Here is a 20,773-nt window from a genome sequence, read left to right as displayed (position 1 = left end):
TACTGACGAAGGGTGGGCAAGAAGCTCTGTGGGCAGAGCTGCCCTTAGGCCTGGCATCCCACCCCCAAGGTGCAGGGGTGACTCTGGGTGCTCCTGTGTCCCATCCCCCAGGCCTTGGTACCCTGCAGAGCCCAGGATGTGCCCAGGTGGAGGGAGCTTATAGCAGCCAGGACGCTGAGGGTCCTGCCACATCGGCAGCTCTGCCCACCGCTGGCAAAGTCCAGGCAGGACCCAAGCACTGTGGACAGAACTGGGATGTTCCCATCTCCACCCAGACCCCAGGCTGGGCTGTTGCCGATACTGTGCACGACACAGTGCAGCAGACACAACCCTGTCTGACCCTCAAGCCTGGTCCAGCCTGGCTCTGCCAGTGCCCCCATCACTGCCCTGCAGGGCCTGGGGCCACTGCCTGCCCCTGATGCCTGGCCCCACAGTGGGAGGGACATGGGCAGCCCGTGCCAAGGCTCCCTCACCACCCTGCCTTCCCTCGGCTCTGGCTGCCAGAGCAGCCAAGGGAGTTGCAAGCTCCAAACGTCACTTTTTCCAAGAGCTTCTCCCCGCCTTCCCTTCCCCCTTGCAAAGGCCAACCGCGGCGCTGGGGAGTGCGGGAGGCTCCCAGGGTCAGAGCAAAGGCAGCACCAAGACAGGACCCAACCATGATGGATCCAGAGCCCTGTGTTGGCCCCAGTTCTTCTTGCCTCTGGAAAGGCCAGCAGCCAAAGGACAACCCCTTCCCAGGCAATACTTTGCAGGCAGTGCAGGCACAGAGCATCGGCCCAGCCCCATCTGCCAGGGCTCCCTCCCATGGGAGGATGCTGCTCTCGTTGATCCCAGTAAAGCCCAGCTTTCCTGGCACAAATGCATGAGGGCTCAGCAGCCCTGACAGCCTCCCCTGGCACAGCAAACCTCCGGGCTAGTGAGGGGCTTCAGACAGCCCTCCCTTGGAAGGGGAAACCCTTAAGCCCATCCACTCCAAGGCCAGAAGCATCCATGGAGTAAGAGAACAGGCCTGACACAGACATTCTTTAAGGATGATCTAATTTAAAAAACACACATATTTATAAAAACACATCATAATGAAAATGCATGTAGTTTAAAAAGAGGCCCACAGTGTTCTAGTGCCGGAGGAAGCTGCGTGTCAGCGATGGGACTACTCCGAGACCCATTCTCCACCTTCCCAGGGCATTTGGAGTCCTGCATTCAGCTCCAGATCCCCATTTATTTTCCTTTACCACAGAAAACTTCTCCCTTTCCCCATCTCTCTCCCCCCCTCCACCCTCCCTAAAGCATCAGCTGAAGCTGCAGGAGAGACAAAGGCTGGAGCATTCCCTCGCCCCAAGCCAGGAGCAAAGCAGGCAGGGTGCAGGAAGCCTTGCTCCCAGCACCACAGCATCCAGCACCACTGGAGCAGAGTGGAGCCTGAGCCTGCCCCTGCACCCTCCACTCACATCAGCTGCTGGCAGCCAGGACTGCTTTTAAAGGTAATCAGGGAACAGAGACAAGCTCTGGATTGCTTTAATCCTTTCCAAAAAAGTATTGCTAACCCAGCAGCTGTCCTCCTCCCCCTGTGCTTGTGAGGATTTGTACTCATAAGGCTGGGTAATTTGACAGGGATAACACACACTCAGCACAGGCAACCTCAGACTTCCCAACAAGTTTGCTCTTCGCTCGGTGTGGTTTGCCAGCCCGATAAATCCACCCCCACGTGCCACCCTCCCCTCCCTCCCTCCACGTGGAGGGCTGGGATGGCAGCCTTGGAGTGTGACTCAGACACAGCAAGGGACCAAGGACCTCCCCTTCCCACAGGCAGGGTGTTGGGAATCGCAGGGCCACCGGCAAACACGGGGAGCCAGGAGTGCGGGGATGGGCAGGGCCGTCCCGCAGGTACCTGCGGCAGCACCGGAGCCGTGGAGCCAGCAGTTGAACACAGAGGCAGCGACCCCATTCCCCTGCAGCAGGGGCGGTGGTGGTGAGGGCAGGGGCAGGGCTGCAGCTCACGGGGTGCCCCGGTAGCTGTAGTGATTGCGGTCGGGGTCGCTCATGGTGAGCGGCAGGCTGGGCTTGCGCTCCGGGTCCTTCTCGTCACACTGCCGGGGCGGACGGTGCTTGAAGAAGTCAGAAACGTAGCGGACCTGGAAAAGACAGACAGGAAGGAGAGTTTGGGGACCCCTCCAGCAGGCTGAGCTGCAGCCAGTAGCAACGGGCAGAGCATCAGGTCACACGGGGGACACTCACAATGAGGACGGCAATGAGAGCCCCTTGGAGCAGCCCTGCCAGCACATCGCTCCAGTGGTGCTTGTAGTCGGACACCCGGGTGTAGCCCACATAGATGGCGAAGGCGATGAGCAAGAACTGGATGGTGGGACGCAGCAGTCGGGCCCACTTCCCCACCAGCCGGGCCTGCACATAGAGCTGGGCAGGGAAGGGCAGAGCAATCACCCAGTGCAGGGGGCACCTACCAGCCTGCAGACAGGGTGCTTGGGGCCCTGGACCACCTGGGAGACAAGACCTATGGGGCTCTCTGCCGTCCTGCAGCATGGCACTTACCGCCAGGAACATCATGCAGTACATCCCGAAGGAGGAGTGTCCAGAATAGAAAGATAGTCTGCAGGGAAAAGGGACCGATCAGGCCATGAGAGCAAGCACCCAGTGCCCAGCTGGTTCCCCACAAGGCCCCCACCTGCTCTGTGGGCTTTGCCCTGCAGCAGGAGAGAGTAGATTCCCATCCAGGGATGCCACCAGACCACAGGAGCCCAGCACCTCTGGGTGGGAGATGGGAACATGTCCTGTGGCCCCTCAGCTCACCTGGACTCGGTGATATTCCTGCTCTCTCCCTGGCAGACATTGTCCAGCTGCACATAGATGGAACAGTTCACCTTGGACCAGTCGGGATTGCAGACAGCCAGGAAGTTTGGCCGCAGGCGGCCGATCATGTATTTGGCCAGGTCAGTCAGGGACTGGCTGATGGCCCCGCCAAAGAGGAAGGTCCCCACCACCTTGTAGAGGGCAGCCAGGTAGCTGTTGAACTCTGATTTGGAATAGAGGCGCTCCGTGTAGACCAGATAAGCCTCCCCTAATGAGATCTGCAGAGACCAATGAGCAAGAGGTGAGGGTTTTGGGCCACAAGCAGCTCCCCAGCACCAGGGTATGGGATGCTCTCAGGGTCTGCAGAAGAGGAGTCCTGGCTCACGGGGCCTTTCTCCTCCCTGCAGGGAACCAGCCCCACAGGATGTGTCTCACTGCCCCAAAGGGAGCTCCTGACCCCCAGGAGCACAGGGCTTGACCTGAGAGTTCTGTTGCTCTACTGGGGGTCTGGAGGTGGGCCATGCTGGGACCCAGCTCCTGGAGGCAATGTGCCAGAATGACCCTGTCCCAGAGATAAGGGGTAGGTGCTTCCTTACAATGACAACAGTGCAGGTGATGGTCACTCCAGCCATGAGGCCATGAGTGATGGTGTCTGCCTTGTAGGGGTAGCGGATGGAGTCATCGCTGCAGTAGAAGCCCCGCTTGTATGGGGAGTTCACCAGTGTCAGGATGACGAAGGGCAGAGATGCTGCAAGGCAGAGAGAAGGTGACAACTGGGGACATTTGTCCACAGGCTCCACACAGGCCCCCAGCACTGTGCAATCTTGCCCATGGGTCTCCGTTTCCCTCTGGGGACACAGCCCAGAGCTGCCTGTGCCCAGGGCAGGAGGACTCGCACCCCCAGCACACTGGCCCTGCTGCTGATACGGCCCTATCGGAGCTCACAGCTGCCTGTGGCGCCCAGATACCACGGGAGACGGTCGCGACCGGGCACCTGCAGAGCCCCCTGGGCTGCCCTGCTCCTCTCTGGGCACAGCCAGCCCAGGGCCTCATGCAGGAGACTGGGGCTGATCTTGTGCCCTCTCCTCACACTCCCCAGAGTGTTTCGGCCGAGAAGGACAAAGCTCATTAACATTAATGAGTACAGGCATCTTGCAAACCTGTTTTACAGCAGGGAAAGGCCCCCAGGCCGAAGCTGGTCCCAGCAGGACTCTGGGCACTGGCTCTCCAGAAGCTGGTGTGAGAGATGCTGGTGGGTGACTCAGCCCCAGCACGGTCAGACCCTGGTGTTCTTGGCTTCTCAACCTCACCTACCCACAGGCTGTGCTCCCACCGGCTTCTCCTCTCCCCCTTCTACTGGCCAGGAGCCAGGAGATGCTGCAACCGGCTGGGTCAGTCCAGGCGAGGAGGCTTTTCCACCCAGCCTGCCCCAACCCTGGCCACGGGCATCTTGGAGCTCATGTCTGGACGGGATCGTCCCCGAGATCAAAAGAGGTTTGGGGGTCTCCACCCCACACAGCGGGCATGTCACATCGCGCGCTGGGAGGGGACCTCCTACCCCTGCAGCCGCTCGGTCCCTACCCTGGGGACCGGGCACGGACGGGGCATGACGCCCCCCGGAGACCGCGGTCCACCTTAAGACCAGGCTCCTCTGCCGGTTCCGCCTTTCCCGGCGGTTTCCGCCTCCCCTTGTTCCACAGTCTCCCGGGAACACGCACCTTTGTCCCCGCCCGCACCCTCCTCCCCGCCGGGGGGTCCCTCCGCGCCCTGTGCTCACCAAGGGAGGGGGGGAAAACAACAATAAAAGCGCAGGCGGCTGCTCGCCGGCCCCGCCCGCCGGCCCCCCGAGCGGAGGCAGCCGCCGAGAAGCGCTGCCAGGAGCTGGGAACAAGCCCCGGCTGCTCCCATCCGCTCCGGCTGCCCGGCGCAGGGGGGGCTGCCGACGCCTCTCTCTACACCTCAAACGTTAATTTGCAGCTCAAATTAGACGCCACTTTTATTTCTGGATAATTTCATCCTCCAAAAAAGCTCCCCTAAAAATAAGAGACACCGGCACACGAGAGAGAAAAGCGACCCAAACAAAAACAGGAACCTGCCTCTCCCACCGGTGCTTAGAGCCCAAGAAAGCAATTCCCGGCCCGGGAGGTTCAGGCTGAAATTACGACCTGAGCCTTTATTTTTAGTCTTTCTTAATTAGGTGCTTGTCAGCGTCAGTTTTAGAAACAGACTTTGCCTGCATCGGGGTGGGAGGGGGAGGGACGATGTCGGGGTACTGGGAAGGGGTACCCTGAACCACACCGCCCGGAGCTGCCGAGCCCCCAGCCCCGCTCCCGCCGCCCGCGGAACGCGGGGCCCCGGCGGGCAGGCGGCCAGGGGAGGAACCGTCCCGCCCGCCCGAGCAGCGCGGCGGGGCCCCACCGACAGCCTCCCGGCCCGCGACCGGCTCCGACCCCCAGGGGAGGCTGCCGCGCCCGTCCCGGAGTCCCCCAGCCCCCCCTCGGCCGCAACCCGGACACCGGGGCTTAGGGGGCAGGAGCCGGTGCCCGCCCGGCCCTACCACCCCTCACCGAGGGCGCAGCGGCGCCGGTGGGCTCTCCAGGGAGGACCAGAGAGCCCCAGGAGAGGGGCCGGACAGGTGCCTCCCGGCTGTCCCCAGGCCAGCCCCGCAGCAACGGCAACGCGCTGGCCGGGGCAGCGGAGCGGGGGGACCCGCACCCCCGGTACCGCTATCGGACCCGGCCGCAGCCGCGGCTCAGCCCCACTGCGGGGATCGGAGGGGACTGGGGAGGGTCGGGGACACTCCGAAGCCGCCCGGGGCGGGGGTCCGCGGCCATCCCGGTACTGAGCCCTCACCGACCGCCAGGCAGAGCACGTCGAGCACCACGAAGACCTTTCTGCGCTCCATCCCTCGGCCAGTGGCAGCCCCGCGGCCCGACCCGCCACTCACATGGCCCGGAACGACGCGGGCCCTGCCGGGAGGTAAAGTCCGGGCGGCCGGGACGAGGCGGGGCGGAGAGGGACGGGGCGGCTCCGGCAGCCGGTGCTCCCGCCCGCGGGCCGGGGCGGGGCGAGGGGCGGGCTGGGGGGGCCGGGATTAGGGCAGGTGTGGGGAGCGGTGGGGCTCGGGGACAGCTGGGGTCCAAGGCCTGGGCCCCTCTCCTCTAGCTCCGCCGCCCGGTGTCCCCGCCCCGGCTCCTTCCCGTCGCTGCAGCGAGGGGAAGGGAGAGAAGGAAGGGAGCGAGGCCCCATGTGAAAGCCGCGTGTGTCTCGCCAGCCTGAGGCTTCTTTTCTGAGGAAAAGAGGGGGTGGAAAAAAAAAAAAAAAAGAACAAACGAAAAATCCGATAACGTGGCCACAGAAGTGCTCTGGCTGCAGCGGCGGTTCGTTGCGAAGCAGATACAGGGTGGACTCAGTGGCGATGCCGGTTACTGGGGGGGCGGGAGGGTTCCCTAGAGCCTTCGGAGGCAGCGGAGAGGCTGCGGGGAGCAGAACAGTCGAATCTAATCACAGGAGCAGGCGCGTGTTTGTTTTAAGCTGTGATTTAACCACTGACACGCGGGACGGTATTTTCCTGTCACTCAGATGTTGCCGGGCCGGTGGCACTCGGAGCAGGGGCAGCCACAGCCCGGCTGTTTCCTCCAGGCCCGAATCTTGGTCAGGAACGGAAGGAAACATAAATAATACAGAAAACACCCAAATTATAGCTACTGGGCTGGTTTATTTAGGTGCACTGTGAGTGGCCTGCGGAGAATGTCGAGGCTGTTGTGGGAAGCCAGCAACTCTCTCGGGCTGCCCCCAGAATCACTTCCCCTGTGCCGATCTGACCGGCTGCAACCTCCCTCCTTCACATCGGTGCCGTAGGGCCCTGGCAGAGCCGCCGGGGCAGGATTTGCCCCACAGCTGTAGCCTGCAGGCCCCAAATCCTGGTGGTGGGCGAGTAAAGCCCCAAGGTAGGAGAGCCGGGGGATGCCGCAGGGGAAGAGATCGGCTGGGGGCTGTGGAGCGCCCGGGAGGGGAGGTCAGGCTGCTCCGTGCTGTGGGTGAGTGGCTCGAGCTGGAGCAGGGCGGAGGGGATGAGATAAGGCAGCAGCTCTGGTGCCCACCAGAGCGGGCGCCGCAGGCAGGACTTTGCCCCACGCAGTGCCCCGGGCGCCGGGTGGTGCCACGACGGCAGGAGCCACCCAAGGACCGGCCCAGGCCGCCCTGAGCTCGGCCCAGCTTCGGGGATGAGAAGGGGCGGGAGCTGCAGAAAGGGCCTCGGGGGGGGCAGCCCTGACTGCCGGGGGGGTTATTGGGGATCCATGGCGATATCTGGGCCCAGCTCGTTTGATTTCCGCCAACTTCCTTTGGCCTTTCCCTGTGGTCCCGAGGGACGCGGGTCTCAGCCCCTCCCAGCCCCGGGTTAGCGCTGGGCCCCCAAGCCGGGGGTTTCCTGATGCTCCGCTCCGGGGGAGGACCGGGCTCCCTACCCCGCTGCCGGAAGCTTCCCCACGTCTCTGCTGCCCCCACCGGGCCCAGGGGAGGAGCGGGGGGCGCTGGGGCGGCCGATCCCCCGCCCCGGGCCGCTGCAGCCGCGGAGCCGGTGAAGGTTCGGCACCGCCGAGCGCTGGCACCCGCGGCCCGGGCCGCGGCCCCCTCTACCGTCCAAGCCCCGGGATGCAGCGGCTGAGGACCCTCCTCTCCTGGGGCAGAGCCGGGCCCCAGCGCCCCCCTAGTCGGTCTGTGCTGCTCCTCGGCCGGGGGCTCCAACCACTGCCGCCCGGGGACTCCTCGAGCCCGGCTGCGCGGCCGGGAGGGCTGCGGAGCGGGAGAGCGCCCGCGGAGCGGGGTGAGCTGCCCCGTTCCCGATGAGTTTCCGAGCGGCATTTTCCAGCTGCAAGAGAGGAAAAGGGGATCCCTTATCCCACCCCAAGGCCCCCAGACAGAAGGCAAGAGCCAGGCAAGAGCTGGGGAATAGAATTTAAGGGGTTTCTGACAGAACAGAGGTGCTTTGTGGAGAGGAATGAGCCTTCTTGCAGAAACATACAACGCAATTGCAGCAGGAACGTTTCTCTAGCCTCCAGGATGTTATTTCTGGCTGAAGCCAGAGAGACGTGGATGGACCCCCCACCTCCTGCTCCCACGGGCTCTCCAGAGGCTGCCAGGGCTTAAGAGGACCAGGGACACCTGCAGGAGCAACCACCACCTCCCCCCCTCCACACACAGTGTCAGGGTGGTGAATTCAGCTGAGGAAGCTGGGCCTCCTCCCAGCTTCCACTGGCATCCCTGGTTCAAGGCGTGGGAAGGCAAGCAGGGCCAGGAATGGAGAGGAACCCTGAGAACCACCCCCAGACCCTCTGCGACAGAAGCCACCAGCAACCGGAGTAGCTCCCACACACTCTGGCCATGGCACCATCTGCACCATGGCCCTGCTCTGGTGCCACAAGCTTTTCACTGATCACTAGATGAAGATGCTCCTTGCCACGCCAGGGTCATTCCCTGGACCCCCACTTCCCTAAGGGCAGACCCGAGGATCAGCCACACGCCATCCTGGACATCCTTGCTCTTAGGGACCACAAACATCTGCTGCAAACAGCTTCCCAAGAGCTGTGCTGGGCATCCCACCCTACCCAGAGAACAATGGAGCACACACCTGGGGTGGGAGAGTCAGACAGGCAAGGCAAGGACTCCTCTTCATGTGCCCACCTTCATGATGGACAGGACTGTGGCATCTCTGTCTCCAAAATCAGAACAGTCTTCCAGCTCACTTTCAAATTAGGTTTTTAATTAAATAAATAATGTTGAGGGGTCTTCAAGGCAGTATCACTTCACAGTGTAGGGCTTGGGAGGGGAAGGGGGGAAAGAGTCCAGCATTGGGAGTGGCTCAAAGTGAATGTGCTTTGTAAGAAGGAAAAAGAAAACCCCAACAAAAAAAACCCAAACCTCCTCCCCGAGTGATCCCCTCCCTGTCCCAGCCCTTTCCACCCCTCTCCCTTAAAGTTATGGGGAAAAAGCGCTGCACTCATGTTGAAAGACCCCATGCGCATCTGTAAACAACACTGAATAACATAAATAAGAGACATTTTTACCTCCCACAGCCTCCCCTCTCCTTCCATTAGGGCTTGAAACAAACCAAAGAAAAAATGGTTTCAGGAAAACTAAGGATGTTCTTGGCTGATGGCGAGGAGATGCCAAGGCCTGGTCCTCCCTGGGTGGGCTGCTTGAGCTCTCACCCTGCCTCCTCCTCTCCTTTCAGCCAAGGAGCTTCCTCTCTCCCCCAGAAAAGGGGAATGGCAGCCTGGGCAGTTCCACTATGGAGCGGGCACTTGTAATTGCTTTCTGTTTCCAGCACCTGGGAGCAGCCAGAGGGGAGACCTTGGCTACGGTGTCCGTCTGAGTGGGACACCCAGCTAGGGCTGCTGCGTGCGCCGGGGTCTCAGTTCCCCCCGTGGGGCCAAGGCAAACCCCACCAATGCACCCAAAATGGGCTTGGGGGAGGAAACACGGGCTGGTCCTGCCATCCTGGGAAGCTGCTGGCTCCGTGCTCCTACTGCAGTGCTGAGCACAACTTCACAGGCTGGGGAAAAGGAAGATCCGGGCTAATGGGCTGAGTCATCTTTCAGATCCACTGGCAGCAAAACCAGCTGTGGGATCAGCCCAAAGGCCTCTCCCAAAACAAGCAAAAAAACTCAACTCAGACCCCTTCCAAAAGCAGAAATGTCTGGAGGGAGGAACATCTGCAGCAGAGCCCTGACCAGCAGGCAGAAATTCCTGCATGGAAAAAAGGGAAGGAGAACACATGGATTTAAGCCAGTGGCAAACCCCAAGCCTCAAACACATCTAGGAAGTGAAGCAGCTCCAGCCTCCTGCACACCCACATCTGCTGCTGTGGCTCTCTGCACAGCAGCTGGCCACCTCAATGCCACATGGGGCCACCCTTGTCACCGCTCTGAAACGTTGCTAATGGCAGTAGAGAGACACTTTCCTGTCAGAAAACAGCCTTTTTGTGAGGCAAAAAGGGGGCAGGGAGGCATGGGACTGCTGTGCCCTCCTACCTCGGATTGCACTAGCACTGCTGACTTGGTGACCAGACTGGGTGCCCTGACTTGGTGCCCTGGGAGCAGAGCAACCTCCTCATCCTTCAGCTGACAAATCACCTGCACAAGCTGAGGTGTTTTCATCTGCATTTTCCCTCCTGTTCTGCAGCAGCCAGCAAGGATGGAGTCACTCACCACCACCAGCAGCACCCACGCCAGCCTCACTCTGTGGGGCTGGGAACTGCCCTTGCTCCCAGCACAAGTTCTCCCCCGCCCTGCACTGCAAGAGAAAGTGAGGACTGGGGTGCACAGAGTCCCCTTCCCAGACATGAGGGAAAAGGTGGACCAGGCCACGTCCCACCTGCATCTGGTGGCAGAGCAAGGACACGCAGAGCCGTGGGAGATGCGGGGAGCAGCACACGCCAGCACCAGGCACAACAGGGGCAGGATGGCTGTAGGGAGGGGACAAGGAGAACGACTCCTGTTACAACAAGCTGCCTGTGGGTGAAGGGCCAAGAATCCTCATATTACTTTGGCATTGTTAGGCCTGTCTGCAGGCAATGGCCCTGCAACCTGGGGGTTCTGTGCTCCCTGCGGATTTCCTGAGCACTCTGACCTCCAGACTGCATCCTCTGTCCCAGCCCCGAAGTGCTGGTGACACCATCCCTGCTCTCAAAGCATCTCTGCATTCAGACTGTCCCCCTGGGACCAAGGGACATTCCCCTGTCCCAAGGGCAGCAACTCTTTGAACAGCCTGTAATTACCTGGGGTGACATATGGGCAACAAAACCAGGGGTGACGGATCCACACCCCCCCCAGAGTGAGCCACAGCTCAGTGTGATTGTGCCAGAACACATGGGAGCAGGTGTTTGGTTTCACTGTAGCCTTGGATCAAGGAGGATGGAAAGATGGATTCTGACCAACAGCTCCAATCTGCCCCTACAGAACAGTGGAAGTTCCAGGATTTCACTCAGTCAGGTCAAAGTCCTTGCTGGGTCTCTGACAAGTTTGTGACTGGAGATGCTCACTGTGACAAAGGCTCCGAGCGAGCCACAGGTGCTGGGCAGGCCTGGTGAGCAGTCAGGAAGCTATTTACATCTCCAATGCCAATGAGGCCAAAATCTGTGACCGATAAGGACACTTGCGCAGGGGCCACCACTGCCTCTGGGTCTCTGTCCAAATCCACAGGGTCAGCAATTAAAGGCAAACCCTCGTTAATGTCTGCAGGGAGAGTGAAGTCCATGGTTATCGTCTCACCAGAGCTCTGCAACGTCTCCTGCTTCTCTGCTAGTCCTGGTCCTGGGGGTGGCAGAGCGTAGAGCCCTGTGCCCACCGGGGGGACAGGGTGTCGCGTGCAGGAAGCTGAGATGGTGCCCGAGGAGGTTTCCTCTGTGGGGTCAAAGGAACAATTGGTCTCTGAAGGTGTGCTGCACTCATAGCCCTGCCCTGACTCACTCATGCTGCCCAGGCTGCAGGCCGTGCTCTCCACGCTCAGGGGCTCTGCAAAAGGAGGGGAACAGAATGAGTCCATAACACACAACAAACCAAGATCCAGTTCAGTCCCACCTAATCACAACAGTATTTGTTTGATGGCACAAATGTTTCTTTATTATAACAACCAAGATCCCTGCCAGCATGTACCGAAGAAAGGCAAGATGCAGACAGCAGATGGGAGGCCATCAGTGTTTCTATTGAAATTAAAGAAATCTCAGAGAGACACTCCAAGATAAGCCAAACCCTAAATCCTATCCCCTCATGCCAACGGCCCCTGGGAGGTGCCCACACAAAGGCGTGGGGAGAAGAGCAACAGCTGGATGATGGCAAGAGAAGGGAGAGGAGGGTCTGTGCTGTGGAGTGAGGGAGAGGAGTTATCCCCATGGCAGACAGAAGATGAGGAAGTTACCTGTGCTCTCCATGGCCAGCTGATCCTGAGCAAAGTGGGGATCCAGGCAGCTGGCTGCAGAGGGAACTGGTGGGGAGCTCCGAGAGCGACTGGTGTTTTCTACTTCACCTCCATCCAAGTCATTGTCCGTGTAATCTCTGTGGAGAAAGACAGACAGCACTGCCACCACCTGTTAGGCAGAGAGATGCAGGCAGGGAAAATGGTGACTGGGATTAAAACCCATCAACAGATGAAGGGACAGTACAGAAGAGACCTCACTAGAAGGAACCTCCATTCCTCCCTGCTCTGCAGAGCCCAGCCCAAAGACTCAAAGGGTGGTGGCAAGCAGTCATGTTCCAAACCACTAGAAATAGTGTATTTTTTAACTTAAACCCCCCCCCTTCCCAAAACCTCACTGGACTGAGTTATTTCCTGAGATCAGCCCTGAATCCCTGACTCTAGCTTCAATTTTTGTGAGTGTGTTTGTCTGAAACAAAACGTTTTTCTCTGCCACACAGAAGTCCACATCCAAGCAAGTAATTGCTTTATCTTCCCTCCCCACTGTCCTGGTTTGAGGGGATGGACAGCATTGTTGTCGAACCCAAGTCAAACGGTGACACCCCCACAGGCAGTGTTTCTGTTCTGAGTATTTCCATCCCTCCCTGCTCCCATCCAAGAAACCTTCTAGAGCAGAAAGTGCAGCCTTTTAAGCGGAGGTGCTTTGCAGCAGGAATCTTCACTGGGGGGTTAATATTACTAATTTTAGTGTGAGAATATTCCACGCACATGGCTCCAGGGTGGAGGACGTACTTCTTCCTTCCTAGACGAGTCTGCTGAGTGAAGTAGTCGTAGCGCTCTGACTTTTTCCACATGTAGTAATACTCTACACACTCACCCACCGAGCGGGTGCGGACCTGAGGAGAAACACCAGTCAGAAAGCCAGGCTCCAAGGTGCCTCTCATGGAGCAAGGACTATTCTCCCATTTAATCAGCACAGAAAATTAGGTGCCTAATAGCGATTTATATTGCTATGGACACATCTACGCTGCAGAACAGAAGCACATACTGAGATTTCCAAGGTGGCAATGGCCCAGAGGAAGAACTCCCACAGGGCATGGCTGTTTCTGCAGACCCCAGTGTGGGTGCACACATAGTACATTCGTGCAGGACTTTCCTGCACTTCCAGCATCACACTTAACACCAAGAGACCAAACCTGCATCCATTTTCACTGGCCAGCGTCAACATGCCCACAATTAATCAGCAGTAGAACTGGACTCTCTGGTTCTGCCAACTCCCAGCACAGCAGCATATGTCCTGGGGCACAGCTCTCCCTACAACAGCATCTTCCGTTCTAGAGGACCCCAGGGGACTTTACAAAACATCCACATGCTCAACTCACTCATTCACAGAAGTACTGCAAGGGCTGAGAGTTTGGAAAGAACTTTTGAGACTCCAGAAAGGGCTAATCAGTAATTAACTGACATCACTCATGCAGGTCAGTGTTGTTTGTGACTTCTCCCACCTGGAAAATAAGGCAGAGCAGGGCAGTGAACAGCCCATCACTGCGAGCATGAGTCAACACAAAGCCTGGGATGGGAACTCAGCAGTCCTGGACTTCCTGCATTAGCTGAGGCTCCGGACATACCTCTGCTGGGAACGCGCCGCCGTCCCTTTGCCTTAGCGGGATGCGGGTGAGCCTCCTTACCTTGTTTGCTTGGATAAGATGGAAGTTTTTCCCATGGACCCTGAAGCCATGCTCAAAATTTCTACATTCTTCCTCACTCCAGGCACAAAGCTCATCTAGAGCAGAAAGAAAGAGGAATTGGAGGAGATGTGCAGAACACAGGAATGTCACGAGCCCTAAGAGGGGAGGTGCTCACCTCTGATGACCTTCACATTGAACCGCAGCCGCCGCAGCGCCTCTTCTGCATTGAAGTTGCATTTAACCAGTTCATACAACGCCTGGGAAAGAGGGGAATTACTGACAGCATGTACCTGGGAGCAACACACCACAAACCAGCCTGCTTATCACTCCTTGTGTTTTGTAAAACTCTTCTATTTTTATTTTTTTTTCCCAGGGGCCACTTTGCCACCAACCCCCACTGACCTTCAGCAAAGATCACTGCGCTTCTCAGGACCCTGGGTGACAAACCCTGGGAATGAAGCTCTGCAGATTACAGGAGTGCTTCTGTGTTCTTGCAGGCTTACTGTGAGATCTAACCTGGCCAGCTTAGAGGAAACAACTGCTCCGAAGTTTCTTAGCCAATTGTTTGATCTTCTGCTGGCTTCGAAGAAGAAATAGACAATGCTATAGAGGACAGATCCAAAAGGATGCTCCTGCTGCAAGCTCTGGCTCAGGGAGTTTGGGATACTGGGAGAGTATGTTTTAAGTGGGTGTCTCAGTCAGGATCTCTGTAGGAACTCTGAGGGTGTCTGCAGGCTGACAGCAGCCCCGTGCCCACCTGCTCATTGTCCTTCACCACCTCTCCCTCGGGCAGGCTGCTGCTCGACAGCTCGTCCCAGCGCCGCTTCCCTGCGCGGTACAGGAACTCCTCCACCTCCCGCTCGGGGAGTACGTTTGGATCCCAAAGCAGCTGATCTTCATTCTCATAGGCTAGCAGAAAAAGCACTGAAATAAGCTAATCAAGCAGAGAGTCTGCTGCTTCTGAGAAACAGTCTGCATGTACGTGCATGGGAGGGACCGAAGGTCCCTCTTTGCTTGGTGACTCCAGCCTCGCACTAGAGAGGAGGTGCTGCATCTTCTGTAACCATCTTGGAGGCAGATGAGCTTAATACTCTTTATATTCCTTCCAGAACCCTAAGCACAAGCTAAGCTTGCTTCCACTTCCTCAGAAGGGTTGGCCAACAAGGTTTGTTACCATGTTCTCAAAGACTGTTGCTTTGATTAATTAATCCTGGCAAATATAAAAACAAAGTTCTAAGGTGTCTTTTTCAGCACACCATAAACACAAGGACTGGGAGGCAGAGGCAGCTTTGAGCTATTACCCTGGCCTGGGCTCAAGACCCTCTCCCTGTCCTAGACACAAAACTAAGCAGCTGCAAGGCTGTCCCTCCACTGTGACAGTGTGCAAGGCTCCTCCAGGAGCTGCTCCACCCATGCAGAGCAGCAGGAGCACATGGCATCACTGGGTGATTCTCGCTCCTTCCAGCTCTGAAGTCCACAAGAACACAACACAACAATGCAGAGAGGTTTACATAAAATAACAGCACAGAGGAATGCAAGAATAAAGACTGAAATAAAAAATAATCAGAAATATTGAGATTTTTCTATTTGGATGAAAATATCAGCATCCTCTGTACTCATGTGAACACTGCAAGGTGACACAGAGCAGAAGAGGTGACCAGGGCCCCATCAGATGCCCAGGTCAGCAACCCCACACCCACCCACCCAAACTGTTGCCTCACCTTTTTCACCGTGCCTATTCAGGTGGAAGGCAGGAACAGTGGCCTGGTACTGAGGTCCAACCATGATCTCCTGAAATATCACCACAGAGAAGTGGGTAAATTTAAATGGAAAAGGCTCCATGAGGCACCGAGCTGATCCAGGATTTAGGAACTGTGTCACCAGGAGGCTGACTGACGCACCGCTGGTCCCCACCAACACTGCTGCTTCTAGGGAGCCCTGGCTATTTTATCAGGCAACTAAAAAGATTTACTACCAACCAGATGATACTTTGTGAACCTCAGGCATTTTTACGTAGTTTTAATGTTAAGAGATATATAGGAAGCTAAGGCTGGAGATAAAGAAAAGCAGCAACTCTCCTGCAACCTTCAAAAGCAAGAATATTGCTGGGAATATTGCCCAGCATTTCACCTTTACAGTGCTACAGGCTGCAGTTTTAATTTACCAAGGCATAACAGCATTTTCCATACATGAAGCAGAAGACAAGTTCAGATACAGATTTCAAGATTGTATTAAAAAACCTCTTGTAACCCGTATCTGCCACTGCCTTCCACAAAACAAGGCACTGAGCAAAAGAAAATGAAAGAAATAAAATTTCTTGAGGATGTATCACAGTGCTTTGGTGTTGTGCTTTCCTCAGGCTCAAGACACATGGTTATTAGTTCCCGTTCCCAGAGCACTCAGATCTTTTACCTTTTTGCACTCATTGGGTGGGATGGAATCCTCCTCTGAATCCTCAGCCATGGAGGAAGCACAGGGAGATGAACAGGGCTCTTTGTCTTCATCAGCAAGGAAATTGTTTGCTTTGTGGGAAAGGAAAAGATCTGGAGTTATGAAATGTTTCTGTTCTATTGCTCTACATTCCCTCTCCTTCCTTCGTTTTCTGTCCCAAAGTTACTTTCAGTCAGCTCCTCAGTGACAACTTATCCATATTTTAATCTTCTCCTTTAAATAAAAGAATTTGCCCACTGCCACATGGGTGGTGCCAACCAATGTGGGGAGCTCAGACTCATTTGCTTTGCAGGAGAACAGCAGGAATAACATCTCTTTGTGCAGAGTCTCTCTCACGCCCTTTGGCTCCCTGCGTATTCCTACATCAGGAATGACCACCATGGATCACAACACTAGTGCTACAATCACTGCAATCACAGCAAGTAGCAGAGCAACTCTCACTTTCTCCACACTATGAGTTACAGCTACAGACAATTCTCTCCTCATCCCACCACTCATCTATGCTCCATCATATCCTGATGCTCGGTGGGCACTCAGCTTTATTTGCAGCCCCCAGAAGGAAAGTGGAAAAACTGGTGTCAGGAAACTTAGTGGCAAAATAAGGAAAACCATTCTTGCCCTGTTCTGCACATCACATTTAAGTAAAACCCCGTTCCTTAGAAATGAGGGACACATACAACCAGGCTGGTTTGGGAATAGGTCTGACGCATCGTGGGACGTGACGGATGGAGTCAGATCATCAGCTGAAGACTGTGTCTCCTCCTCTTCTTCCCCTGAAAGCAAATCCTTCGCTATTTGTTCCTTTTAACAACAACAAGAAAGTGAAAAATATTTTTAAATTAAAAAAAAAACAAACACACGTTGGGGGGTGAGGCCTAGAGTAAAGCATTTCTGACCAACAGGCAGCAGCTCTTACCTTATCCAGAGTCATGTCTGGGAGGTTTGGGGTGATATCATTGCTCTCGCTGTCCGGCTCCGAGATGGGATCAGATGCCTCATAGCCATAAAGTGCCAGCAGCTCCTCAAATGGCATTTCACTGCTCTGAGCAAAAGGAGGACAAAGCTTCTTCAGGAATGGAACAATCACCAAGAACCACACCAGCTGCAATGAACAGATGGGCAGAGGCAGACAAGGCAGCTCTGCTTTTCTGGGGGCTCTGAACAGCCTTGGGGCATGGGGAGGCGAGGCCTGTCAGCCCCACCATAACCTCCTCTTCTCAAAGGTTTAGAGAAGCCAGGAACTTTCACCCCAAAGCAATGCAGTCAAGGGCGTTCTTAAAAAATAATTATTTTTTATATACTAAATTTCATGCTGGTGAAGAGATGCCAGACAGCAGAACTCTACTCATACTGAGGACAGAAAGGAGAAAATCCCTACACTACTCCTGTGTCCGACATAAAGACAGAGTCTCTGTGACCAAGAACACATTTTGTGTTCCACAAGGCCTCTGAGGACCACTTCCCATGAGATGCACATCACCTCATCTTTGTGGTTCCTCTGCATGAAATGGACACACATCAAGCAGCTGATGGCTCTTTAGCAGGGCAAGCAAAGGCCACCTCATCAGAGGGGCCACTTCTCAGGGGAAGACTCCAAAATTTACCACTGTCACCTGCTGTCAGAACCATCCTCCCTATCCAAATGTGAACCTAAGACTCATTGACAGGTGGACCTAAGCACAGTGGACAGCTCGCAACAGTGCCAGTACTGTAAAAGCAATCAAGAAAATCCAGCAGGTGATTTCCCTTCCCCTCCCTTGCTGCCTTTACCTGAGAGGCACTGAAACTCTTCTCCAGCTCTTCTAAAGATTTCTGCTTCTCCTGAGTCTCATCATCTTCCCTTTCTTCCCGCACGCCATAGTTCTGTGAAAGGATCTCTGCGAGGTTCAGTCGGTGATCAGCTGAGCCCATGGACACAACTGCAGGGACGAGAAGTTGGGATATTGGCACCAGCCTGGACCAAACCCTCAGACACAACAATGCCTGGGACGAGCCCCTCTGGTGTGTTCAGTGTGTAATGAGCCCTTATTGCAATATCAGCAAATGGACACCTGTAGGAGCTCTGGCATCTTTAAGGCTCTCCTCCTCTAGCCAACGGCACGGGCAACACCCAACAGATTCAGATGATGTTGGAAGAAGGGAACAGACATGCTGACCACAGAAGGCTTGTCTCCTCTGGAAACCAGCCCAACAAACAGAAGTAGACAAAGGGTGGCTACCTGCTGCGCTCTGGAGGCCGGGCTCCCCGGGACACAGGCTGTGGGCTGGGTAGGGCACCACCCTGGGGCTCTGCCGGCCCACCGAGGCCTGGGGGGGAAGAGAGAAGCAGGACTGAGACAGGAGACACTGCTGCTTAAAAACAAACACACCTCCAGCCACTTACCCCCACCAGCAAATGCAATGCATTTAATTTCAAATCAAAAGTTCACAAAAAAAACACAGGGCAGCATCAGAAACCGTGCTGTGCACCAAGGGCTCAGGTGTGCTCAGCAGCTCCTCCAGGCCTCCCACTTTCCTCTCAGTCCATGGCTGCACATGGTGGTGCTTCCATTCCACCTTTTTCATCTTCAGCACTCTACTAATAATTTATCTTCCCACCACTATAGGACCTCAGATCCTTATGGCTTCTGTTTTCATGTAAAAAGAGGGTTTTGGCTCTCAGCTGCTACCCTAAACATGCCATGCTGCTTTGAACATGTTCCTGTGCACTGACCCACTCCTCACAGAGGCACTGGAGCAGCTGGCCATGGCACACTGGCTGCTTCCTAATGCCTCCACAGCCCCCCTGGGCTCAGGGGGTGACAAGGACACCCAGAGCTGAGCAGGCAGCCAAGGAGTCCAGCAGGAGTGAGAGTGGCACAGGTGAGGTGGAAGGGGGTGAGACAGGGAGACACCAGTCACCTGCTCCTGGGCACTGGGTGCTGGCTCAGGTCAGGCAGCAGCATGGGCTGAGGCCTGGGAAACAACTCAGAACATCTGCTGCTGCCGGGGCTGCTCTGCATGGAAGTGCTGCACAGGGATCTCAGCCCAGGTGGGGAGCAAGCAGGGAAGTGACCGATGCCTTTGGGTGACTGAGAGCATCCGACTGTGGAAGGAAACCCCAGCATCAGTCCCCCAGGCACCAGTGACATCTCTTTAGGATGCCCGGCCATGAACAATCTTGGCTGGCACCGTCACTCCTCACCCATGCAGCCAGGACATCTACACCACCTTGGTACGAGGCTCTCACGACTTATTGAGGGGCAGATGGTACAGCTCCATGCCAAAACTCATCCTCTAACAGCAGCAAAGCATACACCAGAAACTCCACCCCGGACCTCGGGTTCCGAGGTATTCACACACATACCACAAACTCCATATGACCAGAGAGGCACCCAACATCATGGTGTAACTGCCACCAAGACACGGGTTGGCCTGGAAGGCAGCAGAGGACATTGCCATCGGAGGGAAGGACCAAGACAGAGGAAGGGGAAGGATCTGTGACACAGCTCTGGAATTCTTGCTGCTTCCTTTACCAGGACCAGTGGAAAGAAGGTGCCTCTAGTCCAACCATACAGACGTGCAGCAGCTCACTGGCCCCAGCCATTTGGACACTGACAGCAGGAAAACCCACAGCAGACCCCCCCTCCCTGGCTGCCAGCAGAGCCCAGGGCCATGTGCATAAAAAGGGTTCATGGGCGGCTCCATTTGGAGGACGGTCACACTGGAAAACTGCTCCATAACTTGGGGAAGTGTCACTGCCCCTTTATAGTGCCCCACTGGAACAGGGGACATGGCCACGCCTGGTGTCACCCAGCACCATGCTGAGGGTCCATCCGGCCGGGCCCGGAGACCGGGACGGCCCCAGGCAGCAAACCCAGCAATGCCCGAGGGGAGGCCCTGCTGGCGCGGGAGCCTCTGGGCCCGCAGCGCTCCCAGTCCCACGGCGGAGCAGCCGGACACCGCGGGGACTTCCCAGGGTCCTTCTGCCAGGTCGTGGTCACCACGAGGATCTCGCGATGGAAATGACGTATGGAAGCGCCACAACAGGATGGGGATACTCCAAGTCCATGTCAAGACTCGACAGGGAATGGCACCACCGGCCATGACCATCGTGATGGCGGAGACAGTGACGTTCTGTCATGACACCCTAACGTGGTGCCACGATGGGAGAGGCGGACGGGCCGTCGGACATGGCACCAGGGAGAAGCCCCCCTGGCAGGGCAGCTCTTCAGCCCCAGCCGCACCGCCCCCCCCGCCCCTGCCATTCCCACTGCCCCAACCTCCCTGCTCTCCCGCTGCTGATCAGGCCCTGCCGTTCACCTCCAGCCCCTCCTGGCTCCACACCCTCTAGCCTCAGCGACCTGCAGCTCAGCTCTGCTGGACCCGGCTGCGCCGAAGCCTCCGGGCCCTCGCTGCCCCACAACGGGAGCAGCCCCCACCGGGCTGGGTCCCGTCCCGCGGTCCCAGCCGCCGACCCCCGCCCAGCCCCAACCGCTCAGACGCGGTCCCCGGCCCCAACCCCCTCGAAGCGCTTCTCCCGCCGGTGCAGCCCCGGGCCCTCTGCCGCGGGCAGCCGCGCTGCTGGCAGAGGTGCGGGGCCGGCGCGGCTCCCCGGGCTCCGCCGCCGGGACCCGCCCGGCCACCCCTTCCCCCGTCGCCCCCCGCGCCTGGGCCCGCGGCCGCCCAGCGCCCGGGCGCCTCCCGCCCCGGAAGCCCCGCGCCGCCCCATCCTCCCGTGGCCGCGGGACCCCGTTCCCGGCTGCCGGCGCTCGGGGCTCCGGTGCCGGGGGAGGCCCGAGCCCGGCCCGGCGCGACCCCGGCGGCGCCTCGCTCACCTCCGCCATGGCCGAGCGCGAGCGGCGGGGGAGTGGGGGGGCGCGGGCCCCGGATGCGGCGGCGGCCGCTGATTGGCTGCAGCGCAGCGAGGGCGG

The 20,773-nt window shown here is 57.4% G+C and overlaps 2 protein-coding genes across 4 annotated transcripts; both read right to left on the bottom strand.

Moving 5' to 3' along the window:
- Positions 1–1,021: 1,021 nt before the first annotated feature.
- Positions 1,022–5,798, bottom strand: PLPP2 (phospholipid phosphatase 2). Of its 3 annotated transcripts, none has more exons than XM_051639699.1 (6): positions 5,659–5,798; positions 3,402–3,553; positions 2,806–3,083; positions 2,548–2,605; positions 2,236–2,412; positions 1,022–2,132 (listed from the first exon to the last, which is right to left on the bottom strand). In XM_051639699.1, exons 1-6 carry the CDS (start codon positions 5,708–5,710, stop codon positions 1,995–1,997), a joined length of 855 nt encoding a protein of 284 aa, XP_051495659.1. In that variant the 5' UTR covers positions 5,711–5,798; the 3' UTR covers positions 1,022–1,994. The 3 variants fall into 3 exon arrangements, with proteins under 3 accessions (XP_051495659.1, XP_051495661.1, XP_051495660.1); XM_051639701.1 differs by having other exon boundaries at positions 5,663–5,797; XM_051639700.1 differs by lacking the exon at positions 5,659–5,798 and adding an exon at positions 3,966–4,155.
- Positions 5,799–8,548: 2,750 nt separating this feature from the next.
- Positions 8,549–20,699, bottom strand: MIER2 (MIER family member 2). Its single transcript, XM_051639698.1, has 13 exons — positions 20,678–20,699; positions 18,080–18,167; positions 17,631–17,779; positions 16,777–16,902; positions 16,538–16,661; positions 15,822–15,931; positions 15,131–15,200; positions 14,167–14,318; positions 13,585–13,666; positions 13,410–13,504; positions 12,490–12,617; positions 11,725–11,861; positions 8,549–11,321 (listed from the first exon to the last, which is right to left on the bottom strand). The coding sequence occupies exons 1-13, from the start codon at positions 20,684–20,686 to the stop codon at positions 10,846–10,848; spliced, it is 1,746 nt and encodes a 581-aa protein (XP_051495658.1). The 5' UTR covers positions 20,687–20,699; the 3' UTR covers positions 8,549–10,845.
- Positions 20,700–20,773: the final 74 nt, after the last annotated feature.

This window comes from Apus apus, chromosome 24 (assembly GCF_020740795.1).
Source record: "Apus apus isolate bApuApu2 chromosome 24, bApuApu2.pri.cur, whole genome shotgun sequence".
Lineage (NCBI taxonomy): Eukaryota > Metazoa > Chordata > Aves > Apodiformes > Apodidae > Apus > Apus apus.
This window is presented reverse-complemented; position numbering and strand designations above follow the sequence as displayed.

Bases quoted from the DNA above. Each gene is read 5' to 3' on its own strand.
- PLPP2 (XM_051639699.1), bottom strand. From the start codon at position 5,710: ATGGAGCGCAGAAAGGTCTTCGTGGTGCTCGACGTGCTCTGCCTGGCG. The intron at 2,606-2,805 runs GTGAGCTGAGGG...TTTTCCCTGCAG, and splicing joins AGGAATATCACCGAGTCCAG to ACTATCTTTCTATTCTGGAC. The intron at 2,413-2,547 runs GTAAGTGCCATG...TTCCCTGCCCAG, and splicing joins ACTGCATGATGTTCCTGGCG to CTCTATGTGCAGGCCCGGCT.
- MIER2 (XM_051639698.1), bottom strand. The intron at 15,201-15,821 runs GTAAAAGATCTG...GTGATATTTCAG, and splicing joins CACCCAATGAGTGCAAAAAG to GAGATCATGGTTGGACCTCA. The intron at 12,618-13,409 runs GTAAGGAGGCTC...GTTTCTCCTCAG, and splicing joins ATCTTATCCAAGCAAACAAG to GTCCGCACCCGCTCGGTGGG.